This window comes from Mustela nivalis (assembly GCF_964662115.1).
Source record: "Mustela nivalis genome assembly, chromosome: 4".
Taxonomy (NCBI): domain Eukaryota; kingdom Metazoa; phylum Chordata; class Mammalia; order Carnivora; family Mustelidae; genus Mustela; species Mustela nivalis.
The window spans coordinates 133,033,717-133,047,093 of NC_139023.1; the positions used below are offsets into that span (position 1 = coordinate 133,033,717).

Consider the following 13,377-nt stretch of genomic DNA (forward strand, 5'->3'; position numbering starts at 1 on the left):
AGGTTGAGCTCTTCTTTAACGTGGTTGTGGGTCATGTGTCTCAGTCTAGACCTAACTGCAGGTCTTAGAATGAGTTGTGTGTCTAGATTCTGGCATGAGCTGTGACCTGTGTAGTTTCAGGGGAAAGTCTCTAACCCATGACTAATTGGTTGAATGTCTCACTAGACATTGGCTCCTGCTCTGTAGAACACTCAGGGTAAAGACTCTCTGTGATATCCTGGATGCTGAGTAGTCCCATGTGTGGGGCAAGGGCAGTCACTGTGTAAGTAACCATCATTATATGAAGATTTTAATTACTGAGCTCCATGCTCCTCAAGCAGATAGCTCACTAAGACTCTATAAAACATTTACACTGCTTCTGCTACTGCTGCCTATGTCTTTGTCAAAACAAAGATTCAAATCAAGGTTACAAGGCAAAATACCCAAGGCACTCCTATGATACACTGGCAGCACACTAGACTTAGCACAAGCTGGGCTGGGGAGCAGAGGGAGAGGAAGCAGCAGACTTCCCTCTGAGAGAACCGAACTTGGGGCTCTATCTCATCCCAGGACCCTGAGATCAGGATGGGAGCTAAAGGCAAATGCTTAACCAACTGAGTCACCTAGGCACCTCAGTAAATAAAATTTCTTAAAAAAATAAACAAAAGATCCTTCATAATGCTTTCTTCCAAACTCAGGTGTAACTAATTCATGTAGAACACATATTAAAATAGTATTTGATTCAAGGGCACCTGAGTGGCTCCATTGTTAAGTGTCTGCCTTCGGCTCAGGTCATGATCTCAGGGTCCTGGGATCGAGCCCCTCTTGGGGCTCCCTGCTCAGCAGGGAGCCTGCTTCTCCCTCTGTGCCTCCCCCTGCTCGTGTTCCCTCTCTGTGCCTCACTCTGTCAAATAAAATCTTTAAAATATTTTTTTAAAAATTGTATTTGATTCAATATTTTAATATTTAAAAAATTAAATATTACAGATAATTTTAGACTACCCCAAAACCATTCATCTATCTCATTCCTTTATGCACTGGAATGTGGTACCTTTCAATCTACTATTAAAAATAATTACTATGAAGGCCCCCTGGTGGCTCAGTCATGAAGCGTCTACCTTCAACTCAGGTCATGATCCTAGGATCCTGGAATGGAGCCCTGTCAGGAGGATCCTTGCTCAGTGGAAGCCTGCTTCTCCCTCTCTCACTCCCCCTGCTTGTATTCCCTCTCTGTCAAATAAATAAAAATCTTTTTTAAAAAATTAATATGAAACCGTTTAAAAGATATACAGAAGCAGGAAGAACAAAATTCTTAAAACAGCACGTTTCCATTAACCCTCATTCAACATTTACTGAGTTTGTTAATTTCTGTTCAATTTTCCCCTTTTGGTTGTGTTAGGTCTGTTATTAAACAAAACTAGACTGAGACAAAGTGAAACTTATTTAAAGTTTTATTTTACGAAAAGTATTAAAAGTTAGACTGATCCGGTCAGGGGAACGAGACTGAAACCAAGTGAAAGTTATGCAAAGCTCTATTCTGTGCTAAATTTGAAGTCGGACTGACCGGCCAGGGCTGCCTCCAAAGAGGGACCACCCCCAGCTTACAGGCTCAAGAATTGACTGACTGACCGGTCAGGGGCACCTCTGAAGAGAGCGACCCCGCCCAGCCTCGCAGACTAACTTTTATAGAGCAAAAGCCTGGTCACACATAGGTGGCCAATGAGATTGTAACATACACAGAAAGTTGCATAGTCATGTTAGGCCACATGCAGGTGGCCAATTGAATTATAATTGGTCCTATAGTAGCTGTTTGAACTAGCCTATCACTGGTCAGAACTGGCGCCCAAAAGGCGGAGTTTACATTCGTTGGTGGTTAAGGAGACAGTATGTGTGTTTTACTGATTGGATGTCTCCACCTGGCCTGATTCATCCTTGTATTCTGCGCTCTGTTATCACCAACTGGCCCACCTGGCCTTGTATTCTGGGCTCTGTTATTAGGAACTGGCTGACCACATTCTGCTGGTTTCCCAGACTTGCTTTTAAGTAAGTTTCTTGGCGGGGCGTGGGGAGAAGGGGGCAGGGTCAGTTTAAGTTTTACTGCACAAACAACAAAATGGCTTTTAACCAAGATGGAGTCGCTCTGGCTAAATAGGCCCTTACAGTGGCTGTCGTTTCATACACACACACATAAGCACCTACTACTAAAAGTATGGACACTGGGGTGCTTGGGTGACTCAGTCAGGTAAGTGTCTAATTTCAGCTTGGACATGACCTCAGGGTACTGGGATTGAGCCCTGTGACAGGATTCCCACTCATCGGGAAGTCTGCTTCACCCTCTCCCTCTGCATCCCCCCCCCCCCCACATATGCTCTCAAATAAAATCTCTAAAATAAATAAATAAAAATATGGACATTAGCCTACCTTTATAATACCTAAGAAAATAACCAATGCTTTAAATATTTAATCCATATTCAAATTTCCCCTAGTGGCTCATAAATGCCTTCTTAAATTTGGTTTGTTCGAATCACAATCCGAAGTTCCAGGTTTCACATTTAGAAATTTTCGGTTCCATTGCTTCTTGGCCTTTTGTAAGAACAAGTATAGAAATTTTCAGTTCCAACTGGCCTTTTTTTGGGGGGGGGGGGTTGGTTTCTGGATACTTTTTATTGAAGTGACTAGGTCATTCTCCTGGATAGTTTCCACATAACTGTATTGTTTCCTCATAGTGTCATTTAGCTTATTCCTGTGTTTGCGATCAACTACAAGGTAGCTGCAAAGGTTTGCTGAATTCAGATCCAAATTTTTCAGCAAGAACAATTTGTAAGTGATGCAATGTTTTTCAAAAAACATCAAATAGGGGCCCTGGGTGGCTCAGTGGGTTTAGCCTCTGCGTTCGGCTCAGGTCATGATCTCAGGGTCCCTGGATGGAGACCCGCATTGGGCTCTCTGCTCAGCAGGGAGCCTGCTTTCCCCCACCTCTCTGCCAAATAGATAAAATACATATATTTTAAAAAATCAAGTGTATACATAATGTGTAGCTGTCTGCTCTAGTGATGCCATGACTGGTCAGTGGGTTAGGGTGATGACAGTCCAGCAGCCTAATTATACAGGCTGGAACCAGCTCCATAAGGTGACCCTGAAAATGTCTTAAGCATGGAAAGGAAACAAAGGTATTACCTGCAAGAACGTAACTGTCTTTTAGAAGACTCACAAGAATCCAGATAAAATCTTGAGGGCTATTTTTTAATTTTTTAAAAGATTATGTAAATTAGGGAGATTGAGAACTAAGGTATTATCTGCAAAAACATACTATCTTGCGGCGCCTGGGTGCTTCAGTCAGTTAAGCATCTGCCTTGGCCTCAGGTCATGGTCCCAGTGTCCTGGGATCAAGTCCCTCATAGGTGGGGTGGGGCGGTCCCTGCAGAGCAGGGAGCCTGCTCCCCCCTCTCCTGCTTGTATTCCCTCTATCAAAAAAATTAAATCTTCAAAAAAAAAAAAACCCCTAAAGAACGTAATTGTCTTTTGGAAAATTCACAGGTACCCAGGTAAAATATTGGTATTTTTGTTTTACAGATTATTTGAGAGCGATTAAGAGAGCTAGTGGGAGGTGTTGTAAAGTGGGAGCAGGGAGCCTGATAAATCCCAGGACCCTGAGATCATGACCTGAGCCTAAGGCAGACACTTAACCTACTGGGCCACCCAGCCTCCTGAGGGTTATTTATAGCAGCATTATTATGAAATGTGTATGTAATGTGTATCAGTATGTGGGCAACAACAAAAAAATTAACAATGTTTATGAAATGAAAATTTTACCTACGTTTATTGCAGCATTATTTACAGTAGCCAAGATAGGGAAGCAACCTAGTTGTCCATCAATAAAGGTGGGGCATATATACTACGTAGACACAGTGGAATTATTCTGCTATTAAAGAATATGGGATCTTGCCTATTTGCAACAACACAGATGGACCTAAAAAACATTATTCCACTTTTATGTGGAATCTAAAAAACACACACATGAATGACAGCGGGGGGGAAAAGGGCAGAAATAGACTCAATGCAGAGAATTGAGCAGCAGGGGCAGGGAGATGGGCAAAATGGGTGAAGGGAGAGGGAGATACAGGTTTCCAGTTATGGAATGAGTAAGTCACAGGAATAAAAGGTACAGCACAGAGAATTTGTCAATGATATTGGAATAGTGCTGTATGGTGACAGATGACAGCTACACCTGTGATAACACAGCGTAACAGAGACTTATCGAATCACTATGCTGTGTCCCTTAAACTAATGTTAACATTGTTCATCAACACTGTATATTCATCCATGTATATTCAATAGCAACACTGTTTATTTAGTAAAGTTTTATAACTGCATCGAATATTAGCAAAAATTATTAAATAGCTAGAAATTAAAGTAAGTACATATTGTGAAGAAAATCAAATATTCAGGGGACGGTATTAAGGAATACCTTTATAAATGTAGTACACCATAGGTATGCATGACAACACACAATATAGCAAAAATGCCAATTAAAATTATGGCTTCAGGGTGATCCCAATAAAATCCTCAGATGTTATTTTAATGGCATTAAGATAAGCTGAAGAACAAAACACCAAGAAGAATCAGGACATTCCAGAGAGAAGGAACAAACAAACATTTTACCTGACATCAACATAGTAATTATTAAATAATGTCTTAGTAATTATGAAACTGTTGTACTGGTGCAGGGATAGGCTAACAGACTCACAAAACAGAAGAGAGAATCCAGACACAGAGTCAAACACATGGAAACTGGCTGTGGGATAAAGCTCCCATGCAGATCAGTGAGAATTTTTCAATAAATGGTTTGGGTACAACCGGTTATCCAGATGGACACTGGACTCCATTTAGTGCTATACATAAAATTCAGTTCATTTAAATATAGAAACCGAAACTATAAAAACATTTCAAAGCCAACACAGGAGAGACTCTAGTATCCACTTGTGAAAATGACTCAAAGGCTCCAAGTCTCATAAAACAAAGGAAAAGACAGAGATTTTAAAACTGCAATACTATACACACAATACACAAGTTTTTTTTAAAGAAATCATTTGTATTTAACATGAAAAAATTATTTAAAAAAAATGAAAAAATTATTCACAAACTGTCAACCATGGCTCAACAAAAAAACAAAAGAGCGATGTTTTTGTTGTTAAATATACAATATTTTAGTAGAAAGGTTATTGAAATGTTAGACATCAGAGAAGTTTGATAAAATGTTGGGAATATTTTAAACAGACTGGAGATTAACGTTGATCAAAAGCAACTAAAAATGGTTGGCAAGTCAATATAAATGAGACTTCTTTATAGCAAAAACAAACCATTGGCAAAAGGTTAAAAGCAATTTCAACAATGGAAAATACTAGCAACAAAGTTCACTCCCATATATATGTATGATGTATACAAACATTATGGAAGTGCATTTGTGTTTATGTATTTATGTGTTGTGTGTGTACATACAGGTTAGGTGAGCATACAGATTACATACGTATAATAGTAGATAAACAGATCTAACATAAATATGAAAGTTTCACTAAAGGGAGTAATTGAAACAAAAATAAACTTGAAGCTACTCGTATGTGTATTTACTTGATGGCATCAAGTTTATTCGGCTCCTGGAACACACTTTTGAGACATGGCAGTAGAAGTAGCCATTGAGACCAGAGATAGGTAACAAGTCACACACACCCTCCCCACTCCCCCACCACCCCCCAAGGGCCAGAGAGGAACCTTTACCAGAGAATCCAGAGTCCTGGTGTGGCACAGAAGCTGACAGTAATCCAATTAATGGTCTGAGTTTCACCCCCCCCCCCTCCCAGCCATCCTTCAAGTCTGGCATTCACGGCTGGAGGCAGAGCCCATCCACTTCTCTCCCAGCCGGTACTGGCAACTGCACCTGGGATACTGGCAACTGCACCTGGTCGGAGCCAAATAGCACATGGATTTGGCCACCCAGATGCCCCCCCCCCCCCCCAATCTGCAGGCTGCCTTGGAGGTCTCCTTTAACTTGTTCTTTCACCTTTGGTATTGAGGTCTTTTCAGGAAGTCCTTGGACTTGTTCCGCAACTAGGACGTTCTGGGGCTTGGAGATCTTTTCACCCTGAGCCCAGATGCTCATCCATAGTTCCCCAGACACCTTCTCCAGCATTTCTCCGTGCTCCAAAGTGACACTGGTGAGGAATCGCAGGGCCAATGAATGTTCCTCTCAAGGACCACAGAGAAGTCATCCTTGGGGAACCAGATGGGAACTTGGGATATGTTGTCTCCGGAGCCTAATGTCATTTCCCAGGTATTGGGTGTTGCAGGGAGGTAGAGTTGGCTGCCTGTATCTGTCTTTCATAACCGATGCAATGACACTTATGTTTCAGATGCTATCAGCTCTAGTATCAGGACCTCGAAGCCCAGGCAGGAGTACAGGGACCACACATCACAGAAAAGCTCCAGGGTGCCATTACATGTAACTTTTAAAAATGCCGTATACTACAATGAACTATACCATATCAAATGGGCAAAGATAACCCTCACATACCATTACTGGAATAACATTGTTAAATTTTTTTTAAAAGATTTTATCAATCAGAGAGAGAAGTCACACGCAGTGGGGAGAAGCAGACTCCCCATAGAGTAGGGAGCCAGATTCCGGGCTCAATCCCAAAACTCCGGGATCACAACCTGACCTAAAGGCAGAGTCTCAACCAAGTGAGCCACCCAGGTGCACCAGAGTACCATGGTAATTCTGCTGAGGGTCAGGGGTTGGCAACTAGAAATATGTTATCAGAAAGGTTCAAGGGGCGCCTGGGTGGCTCAATGGGTTAAGCCTCTGCCTTCAGCTCGGGTCATGATCTCAGGGTCCTGGGGTCGAGTCCCGCGTCGGGCTCTCTGCTCAGTGGGGAGCCTGCTTCCTCCTCTCTCTCTCTGCCTGCCTCTCTGCCTACTTGTGATCTCTGTCAAATAAATAAATCTTTATTAAAAAAAAAAGAAAAAAGAAAGGTTCAATGTATACAGCAGTAAACCAATTCTTCTTTTAAGAAATGTATGCTATTCAAATTCATAAAAATCCAAGTAGGTGCAGTTTCCAGTAAGGTTTCTAGTTATTTCACCCATAGTTATGAAGAAACATTTATCAGTTTAACATGGAATGTCTGACATGAAGGACAGACTAAATAACCAGGAGGAATCTGGAGGAGTAAACATAGGAAGCAAAGAACGTCAAAAATACTAGCTATAAAATTCTTTTTTTTTTTTTTAAGATTTTATTTATTTATTTGACAGAGATCACAAGTAGGCAGAGGGGCAGGCAGAGAGAGAGGGAGAAAGAGGGGGAGAGAGAGATAGAAAGAGAGGAGGAAGCAGCATCCTGCTGAGCAGAGAGCCCAATGCAGGGCTCGATCCCAGGACCCTGAGATCATGACCTGAGCCAAAGGCAGAGGTTTAACCCACTGAGCCACACAGGCTCCCCTAGCTATAAAATTCTTAAACAAGAATACTAAGAAAGGTTACTACACCGACTATGTTCCAATAAGGGCAAGTAGGCCAGTGTATATAGAAGGGAGAGATTCTCTAACAAGAAAATCTGATGAAGTTACTCTCTCCCTCCACTCCCAGGCTTCTGTGCTGTCCCTGGTGTGCCAATCCCTTCCCTGTAACATTTGCTGAGCCCTTCTCCCTGCTACCACTGCTTTTCCCTCATCTGAAGTTCTGCTGTGTTCTCTAAAATGCCTACCCTGACCGCCCAAGTTCAGGCAGCTAACCCCCACATGCACATGCCCGCGCGCACACACACACACACACACACACTCACAGTACTTTTATCCCCTGGTCACTGATTTACTCTTCCCTGGACCCATAGCGCTTTCTTAGCTTCTAAGTTGCTCAATCAATTTCTTATACTTATTATTTGATTGTTCCCGAGGGAGATTTTGGGAAAATACTGACACTTAAACTGGTGGACTTTAAGGAGATTGTCCTCTTATGTGGGAGAGCCTCATTCAATCTACTGAAAGCACGAACAAAACAGAAGTCTGAACTATCACAAGCCAAGAGGGAGTTCTACTGGGAGATGACCTTCACACTTGAACTGCAGCAGTCAGTCTTCCCTGGATCCCTAGGTTGCTGGTTTTAAAACCTGCCATGCCTGTCTTCACAGATTTCTTGGTCTCCACTACCATTTGAGCCAACCACTTAAGATAAACCCTTCTTTAAAAATGTACATCTTACTGGTTGTTTGTCTTAATAATCCTGACAGAGTATCTCACCACTCAGCAAAATAAATGGATAAAAACTCAGAACACTAAGAGTAAAAAAGGTCTTTAAAACATGCTAAGTGGGGTGCCTGGGTGGCTCAGTTAAGTGTCTGCCTTCCGCTTAGGTCATGATCCCAGGGTCCTGTGATTGAGCCCCACATCAGGGCTCCCTGCTCAGCAGGAAGTATGCTTCTCCCTCTCCCACTGCTTGTGCTCCCTGTTTCTGTCAAATAAAAAAGAAAATCTTAAAAATTAAAATTAAAAAATTAGTAAAACATCCTAAAAAAATGGTACCCAAATATCAACAGTAGACTAGTATCAGACTTAGAAAGAATAGTATCTTTTGAAGATTAGGTAGGATGATTTCCAATGTAGCCATGCGTATTTGGCTTAACTGTCACCTCAGTAGATGTCGAGTAAAATAATTTCGAAACATGCAAAATCCCCCCAATTTTAAAGTATCTGGGGTAGGATGACACTCCAAATGAAAAGATAAAACAAGCAGGAAGACGTGGGATTAAACCAATAAGGAACTTAAGAACAGAGGACAATTCCCAAGACAGTGGATAGTAAACAGACAGCTATATATATAGGTAGCTCATTCAGATTGGAATGTGAAACCCAGAACCACGTTCACCAGGAAAAAAACTGTTCAGATTATACACATACATTTGTATGTATAAATGTGTGTAGGGAGGGGCGTCTGGGTAGCTCAATTAATTAAGCCTCTGCTTTTCGGCTCAGGTCATTATCTCAGGGTCCCCACATTGGGCTCTCTGCTCAGCAGGCAGCCTGCTTCCCCCTCTTGCTGCCTGTCCCTCTGCCTATTTGTAATCTCTGTGAAATATTTTTTTTTTTAAAAGTGTGTAGAGAAAGGGCCTTTAAAAGGCCAAAATCATTAAGTACCTATTCAGCCAACTGTGTCAACTAATAGACATATACAGTGAAGAGGAAATATGGTGTCAAGAATTATGGAAAGAAACCAAAGAATCCACTGAAGGTAGGTATGTATTAAGGGTATCTGTTAAGACAACTTACTCAACTGTAAAGGAATGACTATCATTAAAAGGCAACATACATACAATTTCAACAGAAAATATTTTCCTGGATTTGGTAGTAATTTAATTCTCAAATACTCTAAGAACTTCAAAGCACTTGGCCATTGATACCAAAACATCTATAAAACTGGCATTACTACCATGTTTTTATAGTTGTTGAAAATGGGAGAAAAATCTATTCTGGTTTTCAGCAGTAAACTGTGAAGAGTCCAGAATTACTGAGACTAAATGTACTGGCTAAGTTACCCCGAGACATTGAAATGACACGGTTTCCCAGGTACTTCATCGTTCATCATCTGTTACTGAAGAGATTTTAAGAGGTTCAGAATCTACTCCAATATAGAAATAGGGACACACAGCTTCTATAAGAGAATCATTAAAATTATGGAGGAGAGATCTATCATTCATATTGTAAAAGGAAACTTCACCCAACTCGCAGTCCAGAAAAATGCCAATCTTACTGGGTCTTACTATAGGCATAAGTTGGGTTCTCTTACCACCCAGTATAACATAAATGTTTTCAATGTATCGCCCAATTGCCCAGAATCCACCCTCAACTACAGGCCAAGTCCTCCAATTCCTGGGAAAACGGTCTCGACACACCCCCAAGGTCCATTTAGGTTTGTTTCCCACTTCTACCTCCCAGTAATGCCGGCCAGAATTAAAGCTCCTCGAACCCAGGACAGCAGGGCAGAGATAAAATCTCCTCGGGTTGTAACAAAGGTGTTTTTTTTGGTTTCCATATCGCACACTTTTTCTATCCTCAGACACAATAAGCTGAGGGTGTGCTGTTTCAAGATCAAGCATCACATCTGCTCTAAATGGCTTGATAATTCTGTCCAAGCCAGAATACTGTGGAGGAAGACTAAATCCGTATTTCTTTAACTGGAATACGAAGAGCTCAGGATATGTTAGGTTTTGATACCTGTTGTAGATACCCTTAATATGGGTCAGTAATTCCAGTTCTGACTGCACACACCTGCACTCTACCTCCTTGAGCAGATGTTTTAATGTGGAAACGTGACCCGAAAATGTTCTCTGGTTCTCGTTTAGTTTTGTTAGAATGTCCCTCTCTTCATCGTCCATCTGCCTAAGAAGAGCCTCTTGCTGATTCTGTAGAAACTGTCTGATTTGCTCAAATTCGAAAATGATTTCTTCTCTCCTGTCCTCTACCTTCTTTTTCAGGTCCACTATTTTGCTGGTTTGAAGACTTAACACTTTTTCAACTCGTTCCACATTGTCCCTCAAGGGCTCAATGCTATATTCTAGAATTTTCCTGTGAAAGGTGGCAGCTTTCTTAATGGGGTAAATATAGTGTTTCTGGTGTTGCACAGAGAAACTGCACTGTGTACATAAAACCTCTAGGTCCTTCCCACAAAAGAGGGTCAGAAACTGATTGTGCTTCTCACACATAGAATACTCCTGCCTTTTCCTCTTGCTCCTTCGGACCTGCAGTCTTTTAGCAATTTCAGTCAGATTACTAAGCTGGCGATTGCTCCTGAAGCTTTTGTTATGAAAGCAAAAACGACAGACAGGACAGGGGAAGGTATCATCTAGATCCTTCCACATCATGTTGATGCAGGAGCGACAGAAGTTGTGCCCGCAGTTTATAGTCACTGGGTCTTTCAAGTAATCCAAACAGATGGGGCAGCTAGACTCCTCTTGGAGGTGTACCAGGCCTGTCACAAATTCCATGGAGCTGACAACAAAAGTGGGGGATAAGAATGCTCCCCTTGGCAAGGCCTGCCTTAAGCTCAAGACCCAGTGAGCAGATAGCCTCCTCCAGGCCTCACAGACCTAGGTTTCACTGGTCCAGCACGCCCAGAGGGCGGCCAATGAAGTCTTGCCCCTTAGCTTGAGGGCAAAGATTCCTGCCTGCAGCTCTCTCACAGAGGAAACCCCCTAAATTTAAGATCAATGACTTCCTTCTTCAGGCAAGTAGCAACAGGTCCAAGGAAGCAATCATCCCTGTGGATGAGAAAAGTTTTTAATTTTCAAAAATCTCCTAGACTTGTTAATCATAGTAATTAATTGAGGCAAGTATCATCAGTAACTGTAAAAACTGTTCAGTGAGGTTTCCTGCATAGTAGCATGTTCACAAAATCTCCAAGTATCAGTCTAACAATTGTATTTTATTTACATAGAGGAAAAATATGTGCCTCTATAATGCAGAGATCTGAAGAATTCCTCATGACCAAGAAAGGACAAACTGATGGCCTGCAATGAGGAAACATCAGAGTATCCCCCCCCCAAAAGAAAGAAATTTACCTGTATTTAATCACAAGGAAACAATCACTAAAATCTAAACCACGGGCAAATCGATGGTCTTTAACTCTATGCGATGGCACTGAAAAAAAAAAAAAAAATGGGAGAATTTCTACATTAAGAGACTAAAGAAACTACTAAGAGAAATTTGTAATTTTAGGTATCTAGAGTATAGACAGCAAAAAAATTGCTCTAAAGTGGACAGCATGGTAGTGCCTTGGTGGGTCAGTCATTAAAGCCTTTGCTCAGGTCATGATCTCAGTGTCCTGGGATCCAGTCCCACATGGGCTCCTTGCTCAGCAGGGAGTCTGCTTCTGCCTCTCGTTCTGCCCATCCCCTGCATGTGAACTCACTCTGTCCAATGAAATAAATAACCTCTTTTTAAATTAAAAAATAGATAGCATAGAATGGCAAAAATGAATATGCACTATTAAATAGTAACACCAAAATTACACTTCCCAGATTTGATAACTGCATCACAGCTACAGAAAATATCTTACATTTAGGAAATATGTGCTAAGTATTTACAGAGGAAGGGGTCATGATCTTTGAATATTACTCTGAAATATTAACTTTAAAAAAACAAACTGTAGGGGCGCCTGGGTGGCTCAGCTGGTTAAGCGGCTGCCTTCGGCTCAGGTCATGATCCTGGAGTCCCGGGATTGAGTCCTGCATCGGGCTCCCTGCTTGGCAGGGAGTCAGCTTCTCCCTCTGACCCTCCCCCTTCTCATACTCTCTCTCTCTCTCTCAAATAAATAAAATCTTTAAAAAAAAAAAAAGTACATACTTGTCTGGTTTTGATGCAGTATCATTAACAAACATGGGAATCTGGGGCGCCTGGGTGGTTCAGTGGGTTAAGCCTCTGCCTTCGGCTCAGGTCATGATCTCAGTGTCCTGGGATCAAGCCCCGCGTCGGGCTCTCTGCTCAGTGAGGAGCCTGCTTCCCCCTCTCTCTCTGCCTGCCTCTCTGCCTACCTGTGCTCTCTCTGTGTGTCAAATAAATTAAAAAATAAATAAAAAATAAAAGAAACATGGGAATCTGGATGACAAAAAAAATATGGAGGAGACCTCTCCGTAGTCTTTCTAAAGTCCTGTGAATCTATTATTCCAAAGTATTTAAGTTTTTAAAAAATCACTTTCAGGCTCATCTAAATGTTTACATCAAAGGGTGTAGTTCATTTTGTAGAGCACTGGGACACACAATTTATTACTTATGTTCCCTGCTCTTTCTACTCATTGTCTTTATCATTTGGGCAGGCTGCCACCCTTTAAGACATACGGACCTAATATGGCAGCTTAACCTCGTCCAAGCTGCAATCAGGTCTCAAGAGAATTACGGTGCCACCCCTCTACCCAGTCAGCCTACTTCCGTCATTCTTCCCTTGCATCCATTTGCCATCCCAAGTTATAAAAACTTTCTTCAAATATACAACTCCTAACATCTCTTTCTAGAGCTTAAAATCCTGTAATTTCTTTCTTTTTTGAGATTTGAGAGAGCAAGGAAACCTGAGTGGGGGGAGCGGCAGAGGGATAGGGAGAGGCCGGCCCCCAGAGCAGGGAATCTAACCTAGGACTCAATCCCAGGACCCTGGGATTGTGACCTGAGCCAAAGGCAAATGCTTAACGGACTACGCCATCCAGGCACCCCAAAATGCTCCAGTTTCTAAAGGTACTTTAAATCCTCAACATCGTGTACAAAACCCTGTACCACTTCCATTTGAGTTAAACATTTGGATGAGCCTTAAGGTAATTTCTCTAAAACTTTTAATACTTTGAAATAACAGAATTCACAG

The 13,377-nt window shown here is 41.8% G+C and overlaps 1 protein-coding gene across 1 annotated transcript; it reads right to left on the bottom strand.

The window, feature by feature from the left end:
* Positions 1-9,601: 9,601 nt before the first annotated feature.
* LOC309863004 (tripartite motif-containing protein 60-like) lies at positions 9,602-11,014 on the bottom strand (the record flags this gene model as incomplete). Its single annotated transcript, XM_082727441.1, has 1 exon — positions 9,602-11,014. The coding sequence occupies one exon, from the start codon at positions 11,012-11,014 to the stop codon at positions 9,602-9,604; it is 1,413 nt and encodes a 470-aa protein (XP_082583567.1).
* Positions 11,015-13,377: the final 2,363 nt, after the last annotated feature.